Here is a 27,484-nt window from a genome sequence, read left to right on the forward strand (position 1 = left end):
CATGTCAGGCTGGCAGCGGGCTGCGTCGGTTCGGCCATCGGTGACAGGCGGTAAACGCTAATGTTTTGTAGTGGCTCCAAGTCAGCGCAGCCAAATTCTTCCGATGAAACTTGTCCCACAAGCGTTGTCAACAACATATGAGCTCATTGGGCGTGTTGGAGAGAACTCGGCGAGCTGCGACTGTTGTCATCATCGCAAATCTGTCAGTCGACCCGTCACATATTCCCAGCTCCTGTTTCTATACCTGCTGCTTCTTGGAGCTGTGACGCCGGCGATGTTAACAGCAGCAGCAGCAGCAGTCTGGGGCGTTTGTTTTTTGTAATGTTCCCTTTTTCCTCCTGAAACCACATGCAGGAAATTAGCATCCTTGATGGATAAGCGAGCTGAAATGCAGAAATGTCTTCAAAAACAACAGTGAAAAAAACAGCTGTATAAATGCCACCTACCACCTACCCTGCTGGTGCACTCACAGCCTCAGTTTGCCACCCACCTTCCCCTTCCGCTTCGGTACAATGAGAACTCCCCTGAGGGTCCAAGTGTGAGGGCGAATAACAGAAAACACACCAAGGCTGGGGATCCAAACTTCCTCTAATCTGTTCTAGTCTGTCTCTGTGGCAAACGTTTTCATATTTATTAGAGTTGAGAAACAACAAACCCTGGCTCACTTATCCAGGTTTACAGCACTGCACCATGAATATATGTGCACGTGTGTGTGTGTGCATACATGAATCCCTGTGTGCCTAATTGGCGTTGTGTCTATCTCTAAGAGGCCAGACTCTCATCCTGCATCCCTCTGTGAAACAAAAGGCAGAGCAGCTGATGATGCTGAGCCTGAATCAGCTGTCCAGGCCGCTGCTGGTACCAGCGCACACACCAGCAGTGTAAGAGATACTGTAAATGTTTTTGCGTTAGAGGTGCTATGTGTACCATTTATAAACACTGACAAATGGTGATTGAATTAATGGTGACACTGAAGAATGATTAGCGTAAACAAATGAGACCACAGAAAGCGTCTATCTGACACCAGCGGTATTCTTAATGCCAGTGTTTCTCAAAATTAAGACCACATTTCCTATAAACAAAGAAGACGTTTCTCCCCTCTCTGTCTGTGTTTCATTTCTGTTTGGCCTCACTGAAGGGGGTAAACATATTGGAAGTGATTTTTCCATCAGCCTTTTGGTTTACTTAAGTGTTTAAAAAAGGCAGATTGCATCGAAAGCAACACAAAGCAAGATGTGGCATTGTGCATGTTTTAGTTTCCTCTTTTGCCTGGGAGAAGGGAAAAGGTTGCTGGATCCTTCTCATCCCCTTCTTCACCTCCTCACCTTCTTCTCCTCACCCCTGCTCCCTCGACACTCACTTATATCCTTCCCACTGTTTGAGATCTAACAGCGCAGAAGCCTCCCATAAGCCCGACTCATGGTGAAATATGACACAGGAGGTATGATGCTGATGTGTTTCGCTGGGCGTGTGTGTGTGCCGAACTATATTTTCCACAGACAGGATGTGTGCATTTTTCAAACACCTTTCCTCTGCGGCCCCGAAGGTTTTGGGGGTGTTCAGGTTGAGGTCAGGGAGTTAGAGGCTAGTGTGCATGTGTGATGATGTGTGTTTGCAGAGCTGCTGGTTTACGACGGAGCCTGTGAGGGTCAGATGGAAAAGGGGAGAGCACAACGAGAAACAACAAGCATGAGAACTCCTGTGAGACGTGTGTGGATGTATGCCGTAGATGCATCTCTGCACACGTCACGCGCCATGCACAAGTTCCTCCGATTTGCCAATAACAGACTATCGAAGACCGAGGAGGACGCCGCACAATACGCGCCATCAACATCAAAGACAGGCCGCAAATAAATAAATAAAAACTTGAACCCATGCAATATCCATAATCCAACAACCAAATTACTTTCCTCAGCATCCTCCCTCTTGGCTTGTGCAATTCAAACCAACACCCACTCAGCCAAACTGTATCATGTTCTCCACAAACTCCTGACATCGGCAGAATGTGTCTGATGCAAGGCTCGCTGAAGGAGTTTCGAAACACATTTCCACAGCGTCGCACTAGATTCAAATCGTAATTAGAAATTTGAATAAACACACTAAATAAGAAGAGCAACTATTTTTAGAACGCCATCTGAGATGCAGTTTTACTTAATGCAAGTTAAAGTTCTGTCCATGTTTGCATTTCACCCCGGTCTTCTTGGAAGGCATTGTCACACGTATAGTATGTATTTTTACTCCGCCAAGGAACGGTGGAGTTATGTGACAATCGGCGTACGTTTGTCTGTGAATCTGTGAATCTGTCCGTCTGTCCGTCCATGCTTCTTTTCGGCAATACTATTAGGAAGCACTGTATTAATTTCAATTGTTATGCTGATGACACTGAGCTCTATTTATCTATGAAACCAGATGAACCTAATCAGATAGCCAGACTGCAAGATTGTCTTAAGGACATAAAGACCTGGATGACCTGTAACCTCCTACTACTAAATTCAGACAAGACTGAAGTCATTGTATTTGGCCCCAAACATGTTAGAAACTTTTTTTCAAAGCATATAGTTACTCTGGATGGCATTAAATTGGCCTCCAGTACAACTGTGAAGAACCTCTGAGTTATTTTTGACCAGGACATGTCCTTTATCTCACACATAAGGCAGATCTGTAGGACTTCCTTTTTCCCCTGAGAAATATTGTAAAAATCAGGAACATCCTGTCTCAGAGTGATGCAGAGAAACCAGTCCCTGCATTTGTTAATTCCAGGCTTGACTATTGCTATTCCTTATTATCAGGATAACCCAATAGCTCTGTCAAACATCTACAGTTGATCCAAAACGCTGCAGTCAGAGTACTGACGGGAGTTAGCAAGAGAGATCATATTTCTCCTATACTGGTTTCTCTTCATTGGCTTCCTGTTAAATCTAGACGAGAATTCAAAATCCTTCTTCTGACATATAAAGCTCTTAACAACCGATCTCCGTCATATCTTAAAGACCTGATAGTACCATATTATCCCAGCAGAACTCTTCGCTCTCAGACTGCAGGCTTACTTGTTCCTAGAATCTCTAAAAGTAGAATGGGAGGCAGAGCCTTCAGTTATCAGCTCCTCTCCTGTGGAACAAGCTCCCAGTTTGGGTTCTGGAGGCAGATACCCTCCCTATTTTTAAGACTAGGCTTAAAACCTTCTTTTTTGACAAATCTTATAGTTAACGCTGACTGGGTGACCCTAAGGAGGTCAGGTGGTGTCTTCCTCTTGGATGTCGCTTAGTTCTGCCCCTAGATCTGCTGCTATAGGCTGCTGGGGGACCTCTCTGGATGCACTGAGCCCTTCTCTATCTACTTTCATTTTTAATATACATACCATTATTGCATTGCATTCACTCTGTTTCTCCCTGTGTCCTTTCTCCTAGTGTCCCTGGTCCCAGAGCGGGATACGTCAGATCTGTGCTTGCTGTTCCACCAACTGGTCTAGTCTCCACCATGTCCACTGTGGGATGCTGCTGCTGACTTTCCTCCAGCCCACTGCTTCCAGCTGCCCATTTCCACCAGTCTACTCTGCATCAACCTCACTACACTTGATATGCTAATCTACATACTGTTTGAATTTTACTGCTAGCTATATATGTAATATATTTAATGCCAGAGCTGTGTACACCATAACCGTAAACTATGAATTCATTTCAATGTTAGCTCGTACTTTGTTTGTATCATCTATCTCATCATGCATGCATCCAACTGTGTTATATGTTCCTTGTTCCCCACCCCCTTCTTCTCCCATCCCTCGCCCTCTACCTCTACCTCTACCTCTACCTGTTCTGTCCCTCTCAACCCACCCAGCCAGAAGGCAGACGGGTTCCCCCACATTAATAGACGGGTTTTGCTAAAGGTTTTTTTCCTTGATAAAAGGCTGTTTACCTTGCAAATGTCGCCTTGGGGATTGCTATGGGGCTCAGGCATATGGATTCTGTAAATTGTCTTGAGATGATTTGACTGTAATTGGTGCAATATAAATAGAATAGAATTGAATTGAATTGTCGTCCATAATGTGACCAAAAAGGTCATAGTTTAGCGTGTCGTCAAAAAGGCCACAAAAACGTCATAGTTTGGGATGTCATCCAAAATGTAAAAAAAAGGTTACAGTTTAGTTTGTCATCCAAAATGTGACATAAATGTCATGGTTTAGTATGTCGTCGAAAATGTCATCAAAAAGTCATAGTTTAGTTTGTCGTCCAAAAATCGACAAAAAACTTCATAGTTTAGTATGTCGTCCATAAATGGACAAAAAGGTCATAATTTAGTACGTTGTCCAAAATGTGACCAAAAACGTCATAGTATGTTGTCCAAAAATTGACAAAGAACGTCATAGTTTAGTATGTCGTGAAAATGTGACCAAAAACGTCATAGTTTAGTATGTCGTCCAAAAATCGACAAAAAACATCATAGTTTAGGATGTCATCTAAAAATGGACAAAAAACATCATAGTTAATATGTCGTCCAAAACATGACAAAAACGTCATAGTTTAGTATTTCATCCACAATGAGGAAAAAATGTCACAGTTTAGTATGTTCTCTGAATTTTAGAAAAAAAAAAAGTCTTAGTTTAGTATGTCGTCCAACAACGGAGACTAAGGTTCCTAGGTGGCTCAACTGGATAAGAGGGCAACTCATGAACAGAACATGATAAGAGATGCTGGTTCGATTCCAGCTCACAGCCACTTTACAGCAGCAAAAAACATTGTAGTTCAGTATGTTGTCCATAAATTGACAAACAACACCATAGCTTACTATGTTGTACAACAATGGACAAAAAAGTGATGGTTTAGGATGTTGTCCAGAAGTGTCACAATTTGGTGCAAAATGTGACAAAAACGTCATAGTTTAGTATGTCGTCCAAAATATGATCAAAAGTGTCACAATTTAGTATGTGACCAAAAATGTCATAGTTTAGTATGTCATCCAAAATATGACCAAAAACGTAATAGTTTAGTATTTCGTCGATAATGAGGAAAAAATGTCACAGTTTAGTATGTTCTCCAAACTGTATAAAAAAAAGTCATAGTTTAGTATGTCGTCCAGTAACAGAAAATGAAGTCCTGAGGTGGCTCAACTGGATAAGAGGACAGGACATGACATGAGATACTGGTTAGATTCCAGCTCACAGCCACTTTACAGCAGTAAAAAAGTCATAGTTTAGTATGTTGTACAAAAAACAGCATTGTTTAGTATGTGATCAAAAGTGTCACAACTTAGTATTTGGTGCGAAATGTGACCAAAAACGTCATAGTATGTCGTCCAAAACGTGACAAAAATGTCATACTTTAGTATGTCGTCCAAAATATGACCAAAAACATCATATGTGGTGCAAAATGTGACAAAAACGTCATAGTTTAGTATGTCACCAAAAATATGGCAAAAAGGTCACAGTTTAGTATGTGGTGCAAAATGTGACCAAAATGTCATAGTTTAGTATGTCATCCAATATATGACCAAAAACATCATAGTTTAGTATTTCGTCCACAATGAGGAAAAAATGTGACAGTTTAGTATGTTCTCCAAATTATAAAAAAAAAAAAGTCATAGTTTAGTATATCGTCCAAGAAGGAAAAATGAGGTGCCCAGGTGGCTCAACTGGATAAGAAAGCAACTCATAAACAGGACATGACCTAAGACACTGGTTCGATTCCAGCTCATGGCCACTTTACAGCAGTAAGAAACGTCATAGTTCAGGACGTCGTAGAAAAAACGGCATTGTTTACTACGTCGATCAAAAGTGTCACAGTTTAATATGTCATCCAATACATGACTAAAAACACCGTAGTTTAGTATATGATCAAAAGTGTCACAATTTTGTATGTCGTCAAAAATATGACTGAAAACGTCATACTTTAGTATGTCATCCAAAATATGACCAAAAACGTCATAGTTTAGTATGTGGTGCAAAATGTGACAAAAACGTCATAGTTTAGTATGTGGTGCAAAATGTGACAAAAACGTCATAGTTTAGTATGTCGTCCACAATGAGGAAAAAATGTCACAGTTAAGTATGTTGTCCCAACTTTATAATAAAACGTCATAGTTTAGTATGTCGTCCAACCAGGGAAAACGAAGTGCCTTGGTGGCTTAACTGGATAAGAGGGCAACTCATAAACAGGACATGATAATAGACACTGGTTCGATTCCAGCTCACAGCCACTTTACAGCAGTAAGAAACGTCATAGTTTAGGATGTCGTAGAAAAAACGGCATTGTTTACTACATCGCCCAAAATGTGATCAAAAGTGTCACAGTTTAATATGTCGTCCAATGTATGACTAAAAACACCACAGTTTAGTACGTCGTCCAAAAATGGAAAAAAGTAATACTTTAGTATAACGTCCAAAATTGGACAAAAAACATCATAGTTTTGTATGTCATCCAAAATATGACCAAAAACGTCATAGTTTAGTATGTCGTCCAAAATGTGACCAAAAACGTCATAGTTTAGTATGTGGTGCAAAATGTGACAAAAACGTCATAGTTTAGTATGTCGTCCAAAATATGACCAAAAACGTCATAGATTAGTATGTCGTCCAAAATATGACCAAAAACGTCATAGTTTAGTATGTCGTTCAAAATGTGACCAAAAACGTCATAGTTTAGTATGCCATCCAAAATATGACCAAAAATGTCATAGTTTAGTATGTCGTCCAAAATATGACCAAAAACATTATAGTTTAGTATGTCATCCAAAAATGGACAAAAAGGTCATAGTTTAGTATGTCGTCCAAAATGTGACAAAAACGTCATAGTTTAGTATGTCGTCCAAAACGTGACAAAAACGTCATAGTTTAGTATGTCATCCAAAAATGGAAAAAAGTAAGACTTTAGTATAACGTCCAAAATTGGACAAAAAACATCATAGTTTAGTATGTCGTCCAAAATGTGACCAAAAACGTCATAGTTTAGCATGTCATCCAAAAATGAACAAAAAGGTCATAGTTTAGTATGTCATCCAATATATGACCAATAAAATGACCAAATGTGACCAAAATATCACCAAATATGTTATAATTTAATATGTCGTCCAAAACATGACAAAAATGTCATAGTTTAGTATTTCATCCACAATGAGGAAAAAATGTCACAGTTTAGTATGTTCTCCCAACTTTATAAAAAAAGTCATAGTTTAGTATGTCGTCCAACCAGGGAAAACGAGGTGCCCAGGTGGCTTAACTGGATAAGAGGGCAACTCATAAACAGGACATGATAATAGACACTGGTTCGATTCCAGCTCACAGCCACTTTACAGCAGTAAGAAACGTCATAGTTTAGGATGTCGTAGAAAAAACGGCATTGTTTACTACATCGCCCAAAATGTGATCAAAAGTGTCACAGTTTAATATGTCGTCCAATGTTTGACTAAAAACACCACAGTTTAGTACGTCGTCCAAAAATGGAAAAAGTAATACTTTAGTATAATGTCCAAAATTGGACAAAAAACATCATAGTTTTGTATGTCGTCCAAAATGTGACCAAAAACGTCATAGTTTAGTATGTCGTCCAAAAATGAACAAAAAGGTCATAGTTTAGTATGTCATCCAAAAATGGACAAAAACATCATAGTTTAGTATGTCGTCCAAAATGTGACAAAAACGTCATAGTTTAGTATGTCGTCCAAAATATGACCAAAAATGTCATAGATTAGTATGTCGTCCAAAATGTGATAAAAATGTCACAGTTTAGTATGTGGTCCAAAAATGGAAAAAAGTAATACTTTAGTATAACGTCCAAAATTGGACAAAAAACATCATAGTTTTGTATGTCATCCAAAATATGACCAAAAACGTCATAGTTTAGTATGTCGTCCGAAATGTGACCAAAAACGTCATAGTTTAGTATGTCATCCAAAAATGGACAAAAACATCATAGTTTAGTATGTCGTCCAAAACGTGACAAAAACGTCATAGTTTAATATGTCGTCCAAAATGTGATAAAAACGTCACAGTTTAGTATGTGGTCCAAAAATGGAAAAAAGTAATACTTTAGTATAACGTCCAAAATTGGACAAAAAACATCATAGTTTTGTATGTCGTCCAAAATGTGACCAAAAACGTCATAGTTTAGTATGTCGTCCAAAATGTGACCAAAACGTCATAGTTTAGTATGTCGTCCAAAATGTGACCAAAACGTCATAGTTTAGTATGTCGTCCAAAATGTGACCAAAAACGTCATAGTTTAGTATGTCGTCCAAAAATGAACAAAAAGGTCATGGTTTAGTATGTCATCCAAAAATGGACAAAAACATCATAGTTTAGTATGTCGTCCAAAATGTGACCAAAACATCATAGTTTAGTATGTCGTCCAAAATATGACCAAAAATGTCATAGTTTAGTATGTCGTCCAAAATATGACCAAAAACATTATAGTTTAGTATGTCGTCCAAAAATGGATAAAAAGGTCATAGTTTAGTATGTCATCCAAAATATGACCAAAAACATCATAGTTTAGTATGTGGTGCAAAATGTGACCAAAACATCATAGTTTAGTACGTCGTCCAAAAATGGAAAAAAGTAATACTTTTAGTATAACGTCCAAAATTGGACAAAAAACATCATAGTTTTGTATGTCATCCAAAAATGAACAAAAAGGTCATAGTTTAGTATGTCATCCAAAAATGGACAAAAATGTCATAGTTTAGTATGTCATCCAATATATGACCAAAAAATGACCAAATGTGACCAAAATATGACCAAATATGTTATAATTTAATATGTCGTCCAAAACATGACAAAAACGTCATAGTTTAGTATTTCATCCACAATGAGGAAAAAATGTCACAGTTTAGTATGTTCTCCCAACTTTATAAAAAAAAGTCATAGTTTAGTATGTCGTCCAACAAGGGAAAATGAAGTGCCCAGGTGGCTTAACTGGATAAGAGGGCAACTCATAAACAGGACATGATAATAGACACTGGTTCGATTCCAGCTCACAGCCACTTTACAGCAGTAAGAAACGTCATCGCTTAGGATGTCGTAGAAAAAACGGCATTGTTTGCTACATCGTCAAAAAGTGTCACAGTTTAATATGTCGTCCAATGTATGACTAAAAACACCACAGTTTAGTACGTCGTCCAAAAATGGAAAAAAGTAATACTTTAGTATAACGTCCAAAATTGGACAAAAAACATCATCGTTTTGTATGTCGTCCAAAATGTGACCAAAAACGTCATAGTTTAGTATGTCGTCCAAAAATGAACAAAAAGGTCATAGTTTAGTATGTCATCCAAAAATGGACAAAAACGTCATAGTTTAGTATGTCGTCCAAAACGTGACAAAAACGTCATAGTTTAGTATGTCGTCCAAAATATGACCAAAAACGTCATAGTTTAGTATGTCGTCCAAAATGTGACCAAAAACGTCATAGTTTAGTATGTCGTCCAAAATATGACCAAAAACATCATAGTTTAGTATGTGGTGCAAAATATGACCAAAAACGTCATAGTTCAGTATGTCATCCAATATATGACCAAAAAAATGATCAAATGTGACCAAAATATGACCAAATATGTTATAATTTAATATGTCGTCCAAAACATGACAAAAACGTCATCGTTTAGTATTTCATCCACAATGAGGAAAAAATGTCACAGTTTAGTATGTTCTCCCAACTTTATAAAAAAAGTCATTGTTTAGTATGTCGTCCAACAAGGGAAAATGAAGTGCCCAGGTGGCTTAACTGGATAAGAGGACAACTCATAAACAGGACATGATAAGAGACACTTGTTCGATTCCAGCTCACAGCCACTTTACAGCAGTAAGAAACGTCATCGCTTAGGATGTCGTAGAAAAAACGGCATTGTTCACTACATCGTCCAAAATGTGATCAAACGTGTCACAATATAGTATTTGGTGCAAAATGTGACCAAAAACGTCACAGTTTAGTATGATGGACAAAAAGGTCATAGTTTAGTATGTCGTCCAAAAACGTCATAGTTTAGTGTGTGGTGCAAAATATGACCAAAAATGTCATAGTTTAGGCTGTCGTCCAAAAATGGACAAAAAGGTCATAGTTTAGTATGTCGTCCAAAACGTGACAAAAACATCATAGTTCAGTATGTCTTCCAATATATGACCAAATATGTTATAATTTAATATGTCGTCCAAAACATTACAAAAACGTCATAGTTTAGTATTTCATCCACAATGAGGAAAAAAATGTCACAGTTTAGTATGTTCTCCCAACTTTATAAAAAAAAGTCATAGTTTAGTATGTCGTCCAACAAGGGAAAACGAAGTCCCCAGGTGGCTTCACTGGATAAGAGGGCAACTCATAAACAGGACATGATAAAAGACACTGGTTCGATTGCAGCTCACGGCCACTTCACAGTAGTAAGAAACGTCGTAGTTTAGTATGTCATCCATAAATGTACAAAGAAGTCGCAGTTTCGTATGTCATCCGAAAGTGCCACAATTTATTATTTGGTGCAAAATGTGACCAAAAACGTCATAGTTTACTATTTCGTCCAAAAGTGTCATAATTTAGCATGTAATCCAAAAATAGACAAAAAAAGTCATAGTTTAGTATGTCGTCCAAAATATGACCAAAAACGTCATAGTTTAGTATTTCATCCACAATGAGGAAAAAATGTCACAGTTTAGTATGTTCTCCAAATTTTAGAAAAAAAATGTCACAGTTTAGTACGTTCTCCAAATTTTAGAAAAAAAATGTCACAGTTTAGTATGTTCTCCCAACTTTATAAAAAAAGTCATAGTTTAGTATGTCGTCCAACCAGGGAAAACGAGGTGCCCAGGTGGCTTAACTGGATAAGAGGGCAACTCATAAACAGGACATGATAAGAGACACTGGTTCGATTCCAGCTCACAGCCACTTTACAGCAGTAAGAAACATCGTAGTTTAGGATGTCGTAGATAAAACGGCATTGTTTACTACATCGTCCAAAATGTGATCAAACGTGTCACAATTTAGTATGTGGTGCAAAATGTGACCAAAACATCGTAGTTTCGTACGTCATTCAAAATATGACCAAAAACGTCGTAGTTTAGTATGTCATCCAAAATATGACCAAAAATGTCATAGTTTAGTATGTGGTGCAAAATGTGACCAAAACATCATAGTTTAGTATGTCGTCCAAAATGTGACCAAAAACGTCACAGTTTAGTATGTGGTCCAAAAATGGAAAAAAGTAATACTTTAGTATAACGTCCAAAATTGGACAAAAAACATCATAGTTTAGTATGTCATCCAAAACGTGACAAAAACGTCATAGTTTAGTATGTCGTCCAAAACGTGACAAAAACGTCATAGTTTAGTATGTGGTGCAAAATATGACCAAAACATCATAGTTTAGTATGTCGTCCAAAACGTGACAAAAACGTCATAGTTTAGTATGTCGTCCAAAATATGACCAAAAACATCATAGTTTAGTATGTCGTCCAAAATATGACCAAAAACATCATAGTTTAGTATGTCGTCCAAAATATGACCAAAAACGTCATAGTTTAGTATGTGGTGCAAAATATGACCAAAAACGTCATAGTTCAGTATGTCATCCAATATATGACCAAAAAAAATGACCAAATGTGACCAAAATATGACCAAATATGTTATAATTTAATATGTCGTCCAAAACATTACAAAAACGTCATAGTTTAGTATTTCATCCACAATGAGGAAAAAATGTCACAGTTTAGTATGTTCTCCCAACTTTATAAAAAAAGTCATAGTTTAGTATGTCGTCCAACAAGGGAAAATGAAGTCCCTAGGTGGCTTAACTGGATAAGAGGGCAACTCATAAACAGGACACGATAAGAGACACTGGTTCGATTCCAGGTAACAGCCACTTTACAGCAGTAAGAAACATCATAGTTTAGGATGTCGTAGAAAAAACGGCATTGTTTACTACATCGTCCAAAATGTGATCAAATGTGTCACAATTTAGTATTTGGTGCAAAATGTGACCAAAAACGTCATAGTTTAGTATGTCGTCCAAAATGTGACCAAAAACGTCACAGTTTAGTATGTGGTCCAAAAATGGAAAAAAGTAATACTTTAGTATAACGTCCAAAATTGGACAAAAAACATCATAGTTTAGTATGTCATCCAAAACGTGACAAAAACGTCATAGTTTAGTATGTCGTCCAAAACGTGACAAAAACGTCATAGTTTAGTATGTGGTGCAAAATATGACCAAAACATCATAGTTTAGTATGTCGTCCAAAACGTGACAAAAACGTCATAGTTTAGTATGTCGTCCAAAATATGACCAAAAATGTCATAGTTTAGTATGTGGTGCAAAATGTGACCAAAACATCATAGTTTAGTATGTCGTCCAAAATGTGACCAAAAACGTCACAGTTTAGTATGTGGTCCAAAAATGGAAAAAAGTAATACTTTAGTATAACGTCCAAAATTGGACAAAAAACATCATAGTTTAGTATGTCATCCAAAACGTGACAAAAACGTCATAGTTTAGTATGTCGTCCAAAACATTACAAAAACGTCATAGTTTAGTATTTCATCCACAATGAGGAAAAAATGTCACAGTTTAGTATGTTCTCCCAACTTTATAAAAAAAGTCATAGTTTAGTATGTCGTCCAACAAGGGAAAATGAAGTCCCTAGGTGGCTTAACTGGATAAGAGGGCAACTCATAAACAGGACACGATAAGAGACACTGGTTCGATTCCAGGTAACAGCCACTTTACAGCAGTAAGAAACATCATAGTTTAGGATGTCGTAGAAAAAACGGCATTGTTTACTACATCGTCTCAAATGTGTCACAATTTAGTATTTGGTGCAAAATGTGACCAAAAACGTCATAGTTTAGTATGTCGTCCAAAAATGGACATAAAGCTCATAGTTTAGTATGTCGTCCAAAACGTGACAAAAACGTCATACTTCAGTGTGTCATCCAAAATATGACCAAAAACGTCATAGTTTAGTATGTAGTCCAAAAATGGACAAAAAGGTCATAGTTTAGTATGTCGTCCAAAATATGACCAAAAACATTATAGTTTAGTATGTGGTGCAAAATATGACCAAAAACGTCATAGTTCAGTATGTCATCCAATATATGACCAAAAAAAATGACCAAATGTGACCAAAATATGACCAAAAACGTCATAGTTTAGTATGTCGTCCAAAACGTGACAAAAACGTCATCGTTCAGTATGTCTTCCAATATATGACCAAAAAAATGACCAAAATATGACCAAATATGTTATAATTTAATATGTCGTCCAAAACATTACAAAAACGTCATAGTTTAGTATTTCATCCACAATGAGAAAAAAATGTCACAGTTTAGTATGTTCTCCCAACTTTATAAAAAAAAAGTCATAGTTTAGTATGTCGTCCAAGAAGGGAAAACGAAGACCCTCGGTGGCTTAACTGGATAAGAGGGCAACTCATAAACAGGACATGATAAAAGACACTGGTTCAATTCCAGCTCACGGCCACTTTACAGTAGTAAGAAACGTCATAGTTTAGTATGTTATCCATAAATGTACAAAGAAGTCGCAGTTTCGTATGTCATCCGAAAGTGCCACAATTTATTATTTGGTGCAAAATGTGACCAAAAACGTCATAGTTTACTATTTCGTCCAAAAGTGTCATAATTTAGCATGTAATCCAAAAATAGACAAAAAAGTCATAGTTTAGTATGTCGTCCAAAATATGACCAAAAACGTCATAGTTTAGTATTTCATCCACAATGAGGAAAAAATGTCACAGTTTAGTACGTTCTCCAAATTTTAGAAAAAAAAATGTCACAGTTTAGTACGTTCTCCAAATTTTAGAAAAAAAATGTCACAGTTTAGTATGTTCTCCCAACTTTATAAAAAAAGTCATAGTTTCGTATGTCGTCCAACCAGGGAAAACGAGGTGCCCAGGTGGCTTAACTGGATAAGAGGGCAACTCATAAACAGAACATGATAAGAGACACTGGTTCGATTCCAGCTCACGGCCGCTTTACACCAGGAAGGAACGTCATAGTTTAGTATGTCGTCCAAATTATACAATAAAGGTCATAGTTCAGTCTGTCGGCCAACAAGAGTTACCAAGGTTGCTCAACTGGTTGATAAGGTGACTTCTGAGTAGCACTATGTCAGAGATGGTGGTTCAATTCCAGCTTCGCTGCAGCAAAAAACGTTGTTGTTTAGTATGTTGTCCAAAATAATATCACATACGAGGTAAAAACCTCACAGTTAAGTATGTTTTCCAATTTGTAAAAAGAGTCTAGTAGAAAAGAGGTGCCTCGGTGGGCACTAAATGTCACTAAAACGTCATAGTTTAGTATGTCGTCCAAAACATGACAGAAACGTCATAGTATAGTATGTCGTCCAAAATATCATTAAAACTTCATAATTTAGTATTTCCTCTACATTTTGGATGACATACTAAGATAAATGTTTCCTGTGCCCTGGAATGGTGACAAAATAAAAACCTGTGACATAAAAAATACTCCTGCAAAATAAAAGCAAGGAGGGAACGGTTATTTTAAAACTAGCAAAACAAAGGCTTGCCAAAAGTGATGAACTGATTAACAAAACTTGATGAGAGTCTACACGCAATTCGGTAACCATACATAACATGCACAAGCATAACACATGCCTGTGCTCGGCACAAGGTCATTTTTTATTAAAGATTTCATCGCCGGAAATGGTATGTCAACTGAGCAGCCTTGGTGGAGTACAGCACTCTCTGAGTGCTTTTCTCGTTAAGATTTCATTGCTTTTAATAGTTTCTTAACAGCTAACTGTGTGATATACTGAGGTCTGGAATCAGGGATAAGTAAGATTTTTACATATTTTTCTATTTGAAAGATGCTGGGTGACAGGTCAGCAGCTTTTCAAGACGTTTTCAGCTTTTTGGCTTCGTCAGGATTGAAGAACTACACACAGTAAAGCTGAAAACTTGAAAACTCATTATTATTACTCTTAATTGCTGCATAGAACTCAGTTTACTCCATGAGTTTGGAAGGTCAGGTCATTCTTTTTGACTAACATGAACTAAAATCATCATTCTGAAGGCCTGCTTATGGTCCCTTGTCGATGCTGTAGGTGTGCAATTGCTCTTACTATTCTCCTTCCGAGTTTATTGCGCTACATACATGCACAATAGATTAGCGTCCATGTATTCCACCACATGTAAAGTTCATGCCCCTTCTGCACAATGGCCAGGTGGATAGTCGTAAAAAATCTAACAGTGCACGGACATCTTGCATGGAGCTTCATGTGCAACCTTTGACAACAAAATTTACATCACCGGAACCGTAACAGACTCCTGCAGATGTGAAAACATTAACGTGACCGAAGAAGCTGAAACAAGGCATGCAAATTCTACATTCAAATAAGACTGAGGAGTTTGCTTTGTTATTCTGTAACAGGATCGGCTTTACGTTTTACCGCTTCCTTCTTTGCTTTGCTAAGATACGCTAACGCCTCGCAGTGACTCTTGAATTGATTCTGTTCAAAATAAATGCACTAAGCCAGTGTTCCACCCATCTTTACAGCCACACTGGTATCTTCCAGATGCATTTTTCCCACACTATTCCCCCCAAACAATTTGTGAAGCTGTCAGATGGTGCTAACGGCATTTGTATTCTCTGCTATAATTGAGAAAAAATAAAGCCAAACCACAGGCCTTTGCAGCATCCCAGGCATCTGTTAAATAATGACAGATTTGCTCTTAATAAGGTTCATCTATGTATCTGCAGCCGTGGCCAGGGGCGTCTCTCCTTGGCGTCAACCTTATTTCAACTTCAGCAGATGAGGAGCGAGATCGCCGGCAGATTGCACAGGCCTCTGTCTTTGAAGTGTTCACCATATGAACCGGGATACACTGTGGAGGAGAGAGGAGGGGGTTCTGGTGGTGTGTATGCGAGTGTCAGTGAGGATGTCAGTGTCTGAGGGTGGATGTGAGTTCCTTTGAGTGGTGTGCAACTGAATTTGTGTCAAGTAAGAAAGACGCAGCGCTAGAAAGGCAGAAAATGTCAGTGTTTGAGTGCAAGACGGCCCGTGGCGGCAAACTGAAGTTCACAGGTGATGCGAAACTGAGCGTGATGTTTAGCTGAACTCACTGTTAGGTGCTGGAAGAGCCACGCTCTCATGATGTTGGTGGCCACCTTCGGGAAAATCCCTCTCTTCTTGTTGCGTTTCTTTTCCTTATCCGGGTCGTCGTCGTCCCCTGTGCTCGGCGAAGCCACGCTGTTGTCCAGGCCATCACCTGTCACATGACGAGAAACAGGAAGAGACAGCGGAGATCAGACGCACAGTTTGTTTACTTCCTGCATTCGCTGCGCCTCGCCGTTCAAAAGGAATAAATACGATTTCGAAGGAATTCTGGAGGGCTTTGTATGCACAGACGGAGGGGTATAGAGACACAACAATGGCAAGCAGAGAATGGCTGGAAAACAGCACCTCATAAATGCATTCATTTTTAATACATTTATAAATAACCCTGCCTTTCATTTTTCTCCCCCCTCCCTCCATCACTTGAAAACACAGCGAAGCGCTTGCATCTTTCTGCGAGAAAGAGAGGGAGAAGGGGAGCACAAAGGACTTGTAAGGTCGCATTTCCCCACTCTCCCATCCAAGCCCGCGCAGAATTGAAAATGACAGAGAGATTTAGTCTTTATTATCCTGAGGGGAAAATAGTTATTGAAACGTCGCCCCGGCGCATTCTGCCATTTTACCTGAGGTGGAAAGAGTAACACGGCACTACAAAAGGCAAGGTTGCGAGGAGGGGAAGGCGGAAAATAAAAGGAAAATAGGTGGAAAAAAGAAAGTCAGAGGCACAAACAGCGCTAACAAAGCTAGCTGCTTTTCATAACAATGGCGTCATGGCTGCTTACAGCAACCTGTAGGGCTTCGATAAGACTCTATTAAGGCCAGTTAACCTCACCTAAGGGGAACACAGACAGCTCAGAGAGGAGAAAGTGAAAGGAAAGGCGCTTCGTGGGCCTTTTCTCTGCATTCAGACTCCACAACATGAACTCACGTACACACACACACATGCACATTCAAAACCACCCAATTACTGTACGTATTCTATACAGCTCCAGTGGAGAGAAAGAGGCTCTTCCCATCTGTGGCTGTGAAAAGCCTAATTGTTATTATCATTATTCAAAAATGCGAGCCACCCTCAATGAAGATGGTAATCATAAAAGAAACATGAGGCGAGGTAAACAAGTGGCACCCTCACTGCTGGAAATTTCAGCGGCAAATAACTGACTTTAGTCCCGTATCGCCTCCCTCCACTGGAAGTGAGGGGAAGTAAAGAAGAAGAAGAGAAAGAAAAAAAAAACACTGAAGCAGAGCACAGAATTGGATCCAGTTATTTATTGATTACACACAAAGCACTTCTAAAGCTTCTAGGTCTATTCACTGTGGCAGGAGTAGATAACTGCACTGAAACAGGCCCGCGCTCCACTAACTTGCAGAGGGCGACACCCAGCACCTAGCTAAACCCTAAGCCCCGATTCATCGATAATTAATGGGGATGTTGGCGCTAATCCGGTTGGAGATGACTTTTTTCCAGCCTGCCACATCAATGGAATAATCAAGGGCCTAAAACCCAGGCCTTTGCTCCCCATTACCTCAGGCAAAAGAATTCCTGAAAGCATGCCTTGAGGGCACCTGAATTATATACACCATTAGGAGAGAGAGGCTCTCAACGATCCATACGAAACAACACTCCTGGCTAGCTCTGCCTGCCTCTCTCTCCCCGACTGTTCTGGCAGAAGGAGATACATATGCACACATATTGAAGGCTTTTTAATGAACCTCGTGTGGAAGTGGCGTTGACGCTGTTCGAGGGTGGGGGAGGGATAAAACAAGAGCCGGATTTTCAGATACAGAGCGATGCTGATGCTGACGCCACCCACTGCACATTGAAGATGCACACAACGCCGCCGGTAGTGTTGGGCAACATCGCCAAAAGGTAAAAAGATGGATTCAGGAAATAGCCACATGGCAGGTTGATGCTCTTCTGAGCCAGTCAGAAACCCCTGGCAGACTACTGTAAGACACTGCATAGTGCTTGGAAGGTGGATGTATAGATATTAATTCCACTATTGATTTATTTGATAATAATTTTTCAGTTTGTTAGATTAACCCTCTGAGCCCCAAAGCCCACCAGAGGGTTTGATAAGCTGTTGTCTTTACATCAAATCATTTATCAAAGGCAAAAAGTGTGAAAACAGAAACATCAAGCATTGAAACTTCCAACGGTCCCTGAACTACTCATCTGTGACACGTCGAATTGGGATATTTTATCAAAAGAATTATAATCAGCATGTCTAATTCAAGAATATGTAACAAATAATCCATCTGCTCAAACCACATTCTGTAAAAAACTAAAACTTCTGCGCTTCCCAACACTATCGGAACGCTATTAGTGACGCCACTGCCATCGACAGTCACATGACAAAAACTGATGGAGATTTCAGTTGAACTCGGTTGAAGTGCAGGCTGTGCTCACGTAGATCAAATACGAGAAAAGCATCCGAGTAAATCAAACATTTAGGTAGTAAAATATCCATAGTATGTAGAGTCACCATTTTCTTTTCCAGTATTTGTAAAAATGGAAAAATGTTGTATGTGTTGGTTCCAGTTTTTTCAACCTTTGTAAAACAAATAAAGGAAACAATTTAGTTTTTTGCAGGAAAAAATGAGTCCAGAGAGAGTAAAAATGTAAATGGAGGGAAAAAAAACCTCTTTGGATTCAGAGGGTTAATGGTTTATTCTATAAAACAGAGGAATTAGTAAAAAATAAATAAAAAATCCATCAGTTTCCCAGAGCCAAAGATATTCAATTTACAATGCTGTAAAACAAAACAAAAGAAACAAAAAAAACCCCAGCAAATCCTCCCATCTGACAGTACAAACGAGTCCAGTTTTTACTTAACAATTAATCAATTATGGCAGCTGAATGACTGATCCATTAATTGATTAACTTACCAACCGTTTCAGCGCAGTACTCACAGAAATACAAACATCCATCCGGCTTCCCGACCTCCCTCTGTCCTAAGATACACTCGCATTGCAAGCTTGAGTTACATCATTAGCCCGGGACAAATGCAGCCTGAGCTTAGCAAGTGAGTTTTTTCTTCCTACTGTTTCACGGCTAAAGCAAACCCACCCCTCTCCCTCTCTGCATCTCTCTGCCTGGTGGAAAAGAAGGGGTGAGCCGAGCCGAGGCCCTGTAATCTAAGACCAGATTTTCATTGGAAGCAAATGCTTTCAATCCGTTGTAAAGACCGGCTCATGTTCAGCAAAGCCTACAATAACAAACCTAGGGGCTCGTCCCATGCGAGTTGGGAAAACAGAAGCGAACGGCCGGAGTACCAGCTCAGAGCGCGAGTCAGCGAGCGAGTATTCCTGCACAGGAGAGAGCGGGAGAGCGGGGAGGAGGCGCGATATCGTGAGAGGCATGGAGAGAAGCGGGAAACAAGGGAGTAGATTCAGTGAAAGCAAAAAAGTTATCAAAGTGCTCGCAAGAAACTGCATGGTTCTGGGTGTGTTGCCTCCTCGCTACCATTTTTGTAACCCATAACCCAAGGCCTGAGCCAGCCTGGGAAACACCAACACCTCCCCGTATTCCTTTCCCTCCTCTCCCTTCGCTGTACTTCTAAGCCTGACCTATAGACTTTACCTAGAAGGGGAATAGGAAGGCTGGGAGAAGGGCCGTCAATTTTATTGGCATTTCCATTTTCAGTGCAATTTGATACCAATCACCTCTACAAGGTCTGGGGCTAATTTCTGCTTTTCTTTAACCCCGGCGAGCGAGCGAGGGAAGAGTGGGAGTGGAAAAGGGAAAGACTGGCAGCGAGTAAGCAGGAAAGGTGCTGAAGCAGTGTCTGGCAGCCATGTTGGGGAAATGTCAACAGTGTTACCACAGCCTGACAGGGAGGGAGGGAGGGAGGGAGGGTAAAACGGGGGAGGAAAGCCAGCGAGAGATAGCATTAGTGAAGAAGCATGAGAGAACATGGAGGGATTTTCAGCGAATGTGGAAAAGAGAGAATGAAAAAGTTACTGACGGGGGCAATGAAGGAGGAGAAAATAATGGATAGGAAGGAGAAGGGATGCGGCGGCATGCTAGAGTTAATCAGCTGAACAAAATCAGACACAGAACAGTCAGATGCTGTAATGCACATAATGTTTCTTTGTTTTTTAAGCCTTTGATGCTGATGTTTTCCAACACCAAACACAGAACTTTGGATAAACCTCACAAATGACTAATACACATACATACTATGCAGTGTTTCTGTGCAATTAGGGCGTTGTGTGAACTCGGATTTCTCCTCCAGAGTAACTTGAGCACTCTGTTCTCCAAACTTAGCATGCAACACACATCTGCAGCGCGCATAGAATTGCATCATGTCGAGCTTGTCAATTGTTGCTCGCAGCTGAAGCTGAATGCAGAATACAGATGGACAGAAGGAAGGTAAAGTGAAGAGACATAGGGAGTGGATATCATAAAACTGCCGCTTTTCCTGACAGTTGAGATGTGCCATTGCTGCATCCTGATGCATGCAGATGCAGCTCGTGTAGCGGCCAACAGAAATACGAGTTAGTTTACTTTGATACATGCAGACACACTTAAACATCTAAGACAGGGGTATTCAACTAAAATTCAAAGAGGTCCAGTCAGAGAAAACGAATTGAAGCAAAGGTCCAGAACATCATAATGTCTAACTTAATTACTGTGATGTATGTTGATGTAACCGAGTAGTTTTATTAGCATCGGCATGCAATCAATAACTGGCCATCAAATCAAATAATTTCAGTGAAAACATCTTGACAACATTTATCAATAACTTTTGATATAACTGTACATCTTAAAATAAAGAGCAGAACTTGAAAACACAATAACTGAACAACCTGAATCAACTTATATACATCTTTAACAACACCTAATTCTCAAAAAAAGGTCCAGGTCTGGGTCCGTTTAAGATGACGTCCATAGACCAAATATGAGCGTTTCTGTAATATTTGTGTCGTCAGGATGGATCGTTACATAAAATTTCTGACAATTAAGACAGCAAATTTAACTTCATTAGTGTAAAAAGATGATCTCAGCGACATTACAGTCAGCCAATAAGGCTTTTAGTTGGTCATTCAAGCAGTTCATAAACCAGTAAACTATCAAGTCAGCTGGGACTAGCTAGTGGTAAGTCAGTCAATCAGTCAGAAAGCTAGCCAGTCAGCTAGTAAGCCGCTCATCCACTGAACCAGCCGGTAACTCTCCATACACAGACTGGCAGCCTTAATAAGAGCATCAGCAGGCTGTAACCCTGGGCTGCATGCACACAGAGCGGGGAAGCTAAGCTAGCGAGCTCCAGTCTCCCCACGAGGAAGAGCCACGGGCACAACTCTGGGCCTGCCCCACTGATCAGCCATGACAACGTCTTTGCAACTAGTTAGAGGAGGGGCTGGGAGGGGGAGGCAGGGTGAGGGACGGAGGGAGAGAGGGTGAATCAATGCAGGACAGTGGGGTGCATGTTTGTGTGTGAGGAATGTATGCATGCATGGATGTGCAGTCGTCTGTATGTGTGTGTCTGTTTCTGCTTTTTCTTTATGCATGTGTGTTTCCAGCCACAGAGGGTCTGCGAATGTGCATGTGTGTGCGTGCGTGTGTGTGTGTGTGTGTGTGTGTGTGTGTGTGTGTGTGTGTGTGTGTGTGTGTGTGTGTGTGTGTGTGTGTGTGTGTGTGTGTGTGTGTGTGCGCGTGTGTGTGTGCGTGCGTGCGCGTGTGGCAATTAGGAGCAGGCCACTGACTGGAAGGAGCCAGGGGCAGTTGAAATGCCCCGGGGCCAACCAAGGGAAGGAATATTTTATCAGTCCCCTCGCACGCTGTATACACAAATTCACACTTGCACACAAACACACACACACACTGCGAGCAAACAGATAATGACGTAAAAATTAGGTTAGCTTCCTCCATGCCACTCTGCTAGCTTTGTTAGCATTAGCCGTGCAGACACTTATTCTGTGCTCATTCAGCTTCGATGGCTTTTATTTAAGCCTTTCTGCCACTTCATGTTTCATTCTTGCATTCCCTTCCTTCCTACTTCATTACTTCTCCTCTTCCCTCTCGCTGTCTGCTGGACTGTGGGGTTTGAACGGAGGATATCTGCACAGGATTGGGGATGGAGGAGGGAGGTATTGTTATATTTCTTCACTGTCTTTCTTTTTTTGTAAGTCAAATAATATTTAATGTATCAAATAAGAAAACATGACATTTTTCAATTTATCTTCAGTCTTTAATTATTGAGTGAAATTAAGATTCCTCTCCTCTGTTTCTCCGTCTCCCTCTCTTCTGTCTCAAGGCGTACCCTGACATTATCAAGCAGTATCTAGGCTAATCTGTTATGATCTGATTATGAACCATCTCTCAGCACAAGACAGACGCTGGTAGTACCTGCCCCCCGTGCACGGGCACACGTGCCATTCCGAGGTGTCAGCCATTTTTCTGCTGCCTGGCAAATTAACAGCCGCAGACTCACCAGTCATTCATCTGCGAACAGCGATCTTGTCAGACACGTCGCTCCTAGCGCAGTGCACGAGAATTATGACATTTAGCTTTCTAATAATTTTTTTTCTTGCCTTCATAGAAGCACTGCTGGGATGAGGAATAAGGGTTATGAATATTAGCTTTGCGCCAGATGTCATGAGTGGGATCCTGCGTGAGGAATCATTCGCAGATGGCTAAACGTTTTCAGAGGACACTGTGAGATGTTTTTGCGAGGCTTTATAGGCTGTGGAGGAAAACGAGTGGAGACAGGTCTTTTGAGTTTATGACAGTGCATTTAGTCTAAGGGCTATTTGTTGCAGAAAACAGAGTAAGAGACAGAGTGAATGCAAGTGACCTGGAGCTGATCTCTCATAGGCCACTCCAAGAGTTTCACACCCCAGAAAGCTCACACGACCCTGGGTTGACTGCCCAGGCAAGGCCCAGGCCTCAGGGGCCTGCTATCCTGTTCCACACGGGATACACACATCTCATATTGGCAGGCGAGAAATTCATAGATACACTCGCACTGAAAACATGACACACAAAGCACACACACACACACTTTGCTGATGCACACTGATTCACTAAAGTGCTCCCTCTCACTCTTTCTCTCTCTGGCACTCACACAGCAACACACACTCGCACAAACACACATGCATTACATTCCCAGAAATCCTCAGAGGGGTAAAGAAGGGCTCGCGAGAGGGAGGGAGGGAGAAAAGAAAAAAGTGGCGTTTATTGTATTCAGGCCATTCATAAGCTCTAGACTTGAGGAGGGGGGGGTAGGTTTGCAGGCAGTGGGGGGTTCCCTTTGCACGGCTCCGGAGGCCCCTCCCACCTCCAAATATTCTGAACATGCAGGAATTCCTCGCAACGCAATTCCCAAGTAGGGGCACATTTTCAAAAAGTGTCTCTCCTCTTTCGCTGCAACCAAAACTCTGCAACGCATGCGTCCGTTTGCCTCGGATCGGCGACTTTCCAGTAATGACTACCAAAGAGTTTCTAAACCAACACACTCACACACACTCACACACACATTTGCCTCAATACAAAACACTCTCTGTGACCAATGCTTTTTCGCCTCCCTTTTATTCCCGAGGAGGAGGAGAGATGGAGAGAAATCCCCACGACTATTCTGTGGATAATGACATGCGCTGTCGACAAAACAATATGGCCAGTCTAGACTTCCTTTCCTGCCTTTAGCCGGAGAAACTGTTTTCAGATCTTTACTTAGAACTCAACTCGTATCACTCCGAAGATTTTATTAATCTTTGCCGATCACACGTGCATTAATGCAAAAGAAGAAGAAAAAAACTGGGCTTACCAGGTGAACAATCAGGGGAGAGATAAGTAATTGCTTCCTGTAATCAAAGACAATTCCATGGAAGTAATTACAGTAAATAATGAGTGCTTTGCAACAACAAAGCCAGTTACTTTGAATGATGACAGTTTTGTGGATCACCACTGACAGATTCAATAATGACAGCTAACTGGTGAGTCATTTACAAGGCTTTATTTGTAATTAAAGCACACTGGAGACTTGTTGTTGTGAGAATCACATCCAAGTTTGGAGCAATTATTTCATTTGCGGTGATCTGACGAGGAGGGGAGATCAGGAAGTCAGATGTGGGGTTTCAGCAGCAACAAAAAAAAAAAAGAAAGAAAGAAGAGACCGGTCGTATTTATGAGTTAATTAAAAGCGTTCCTCAGGTCTGTCAGAAGACATTCATGCGTGTTTGTACAAGAAGAAGGGTTGCCAAACTGTCTAAAGATTCTCAAATGTGCCACTTTTCTCTGTTTTATATGGCAGTAAAGTGCATATTTTTCAGTTTTGGGACCGGCAGCGAGGCTCCGTGATAGTATCTCACTGCTTTATGACATTTTAGAGACCGAATGATTAACCTTTTATAAAATATTGAATATTAGACCTGCGTTAATGGACATTTTCTCTGTGAAAGTGCTCTTGTGCTCCTGTGTGTTATGGCTGAGGCCCATCCAGCGTCGGCCACGGGGAGGGGGAGGGATCCGGCCTGTTGACATAGCCATAGGTGATGGCAAAAATGTCAGTGTAAATGTGACTGCTCTCTCTGTGCCATTTTCCCGTAAAGGGTCATCACCACAGGCTGGCTGACACGCCGGAGACTGCCTCGAGCGCAGGGCACCGACACGACATTAAACTGCAGTATGCCTCCACGTACAGCAACACACACACACACGCACACACACCGACCGAACGACTGCCTTTTATTCCCACTTCCAGATCAGTCGAGAGAGAAAGAACGAGGGAGAAAGAGACAGACGGTACAAGCTAAAATGAAAGTGTAGGGCGATGAATTCACCCTTTCATGTTGAGCACTTTTGCTGTGTAACTATTGATTTTTCCCCTCTTGCCTTTGTGTTGCCGTTTTCTTTTTTTCTTCTTCTTTTTTTTTTCCTAACCTGAAGATAGAAGGCCAGACTCGGTTCAAACGGGAGCACTTGTGAGGGGGGCCCACAGATTCTTCGCCTCACCGAAGGGAAGTCCTCCGACACACGCAAACACACACACACACACAAACTGGAAATTGTGCCTCTCCTTTGCCGCTTTCTCGCTCTTAACTCTCGCTCTCAATTGTTTCACTGCCTCTCAGATGGCTTTTGACACCTTTGACTCGCCGAGCTTCAGTCAAACTCAGCACGCAGCGAAGAGACAGAAAGAGAGGGAGATGGGGGGGGAGAGAGGGAGTCAAATGGACTATGGAAGAAGAGGGGAAGGGGGGGAAGGGATGGTAGAGAGGACAAGGACTATAACAAAAGCTAAGAGCACTTAACAGCACAATGGCACGGCGGTCCTTTCCAAAAGTCAGCTGATGTGCTGAAGGGCGTTCCAAAGTCCTTCAGTGTGGATGCAGGACAAAGAGAGGCAACCCTCAGCTAATCTGAAGGAAAAACATCCCATTTGACTTTGTTGTGGACTAACATTCAGTAAATATATATTTCAGCATGACAAAACTGGATTTACTCCTGGAAGCCCTTTAATAAGCCATCCAGAAAGTCCTCGCACTGGCTCAAAAAGTGCCTCCTTCTGTCAGGAACCCTCTACTAAGCGACGGCGTAATTTTTAGCCAACATCATTCCCAGTGTTTAACTTGAAGCAGCCTATCAAAGGGATCAGCTTAATGAACTAAAATTAACTGGGAATGTTTCCTTTCAGCACCTCTCATGCCGTCTGTAATCAGGCCTCCGTGTTTGGGGTGTAGTTCCATTAACCAAACTAAGGTTTCCCGGTTTGTTTTTCCGAGCCGCCGTGCTCAGCCAGCGCTCGTCTGCATTTTTCCACATGGCAACTATCTGAACTGCACAGCCTCCGATAAACACTTTTAATACACATGGATTTTCCCACTCATGCTAACCTATCAGCGCCGGCCAAACTGCAGCATGTAGTTAGATAATACAGGCATGCTAACCCTGCGGTGGCACGCGCTAATAATAGCACGTTAGCTGAGAGTCGGTCTCTTTTTTTCTTCTTCTTTTTTTGGAATAACAGAAGGTTTTAGTATTATGAGGGAGTATAATATGGTCTGCACCCACGAGCTCAGGTTACTGAAGGGGTGGTTAGGAAAACAGGATAAGTCATTATCTGAGCTGCAACCTCCTCTGTTTAAACACTTTTGTTTGTTGCATTTACATTTTCGGGGTTTAGCCAGTTTTTTTTCTAGCAGTAAACACAACACTGTCACAGCAGACTCCCAACTTAGGTGATCGCTACTCCTCCAAAGTATCAGAAGAGTGTAGATTGCAAAGTAAAGCTGCATTTCTGCATCCTCCTCCCTGTCATGTGCTTGATAGGCGCAGGATGTGGTGTTGTGGGGATGTGGGGGATTTGTAGTCCTATCAGCCTACCCATACGCAGCCCCGATAAGGCTTTCGGGACAGAGGAAGGGGAAGTGAGTGGGTTTACAGCGGCCCACGTCCTGTGGAGCTCGGCCCATGTGGATGGCAGTGATATGCCCCCCGTGGACGCCGGCGCTCTCGCCACACAGTCCCACCGAGTCACTTCCTGAAAGAGGCAGCCCTCTCTGGGGGTGACTTCCTCTAAGAGTATGACCCCTTCTGCCGCTTAGGAGAATCTCGGCGGAACAAAGACCCCGGGCGGCCCATGGGAGCGAATGTGTACAATACATATATGCAGTTTGTGTGTGTGTTTAACACCGCCATTCAGGCCCTTACTCCAAAGGTTATCGCCGGTGACGATCTGTGCCCCCGGTCCCTGCTCATCTCTTTGAGTTTCACTGGCTCGGAGCGAGAGGGGACGATCGGGTTTCATCCCAAATGTGTGTGTGTGTGTGTGTGTGTGTGTGTGTGTGTGTGTGTGTGTGTGTGTGTGTGTGTGTGTGCATCACAAGTGGCGTGCTTTGTGTGGCTCTGCAAACACACAAAGTAAATGCCCATGTTGCCCTGCAGCCCACCCTGCCGCTCTTGTGTTTATCTGCAGGTATTTGTTATCGAGCCCTCTCTTTCCTCTTTCTCTCCCTCTCACTCTAAACTCTCAGAAAAAGCTCGCAGAGGTCTTTATCTCACCGTCGGATCCCTATAGCAGGTATCCATGTCAAAAGAACCAAAGCGAGGGGGCCTCTGGGGGCAGCATGTTTGGTCTGGGTCAGCCTTCGGTCAAGCTTTGGCCCACTTTAATCCACTCTGTGCCTCCAAGGTTACCTGGTCCCACCTCAAGCATCTTATTCTACATCTTTATGTGTTTAACCAACATTATTTCCTAAATTGAAACACATATTCCAACAAGTAGGGGTTCAGCGCGACTACAGCAGGATAATTTGCTGCATACAGACACGAAGTTTGCTGCAGGGCTCCAATCACTCAGGCAAAATGGTTTACCGATGCGAGATACCTTCCACTTCTAAATGAATGAACACCTGTGCAGAAACCAGGTGAAAACGTTAGAAGCGAGCGACGCCGCATGTGTCATATGAGGGTTAT

At 41.2% G+C, this 27,484-nt stretch overlaps 2 protein-coding genes across 2 annotated transcripts in view; one reads left to right on the top strand and one right to left on the bottom strand.

The window, feature by feature from the left end:
- The window catches only part of slc17a5 (solute carrier family 17 member 5), a 950,640-nt gene that overhangs the window by 688,437 nt on the left and 234,719 nt on the right, over positions 1-27,484 (top strand). The window lies entirely within an intron of this gene.
- meis1b (Meis homeobox 1 b) overlaps positions 1-27,484 on the bottom strand; it is a 98,372-nt gene that overhangs the window by 46,951 nt on the left and 23,937 nt on the right. The window contains exon 8 of the mRNA XM_022212075.2: positions 16,074-16,219. Within this exon, the coding sequence (XP_022067767.1) occupies positions 16,074-16,219 (146 nt within the window). The remainder of the gene's footprint in view (positions 1-16,073; positions 16,220-27,484) is intronic.

This window comes from Acanthochromis polyacanthus, chromosome 15, assembly GCF_021347895.1.
Source record: "Acanthochromis polyacanthus isolate Apoly-LR-REF ecotype Palm Island chromosome 15, KAUST_Apoly_ChrSc, whole genome shotgun sequence".
Lineage (NCBI taxonomy): Eukaryota > Metazoa > Chordata > Actinopteri > Pomacentridae > Acanthochromis > Acanthochromis polyacanthus.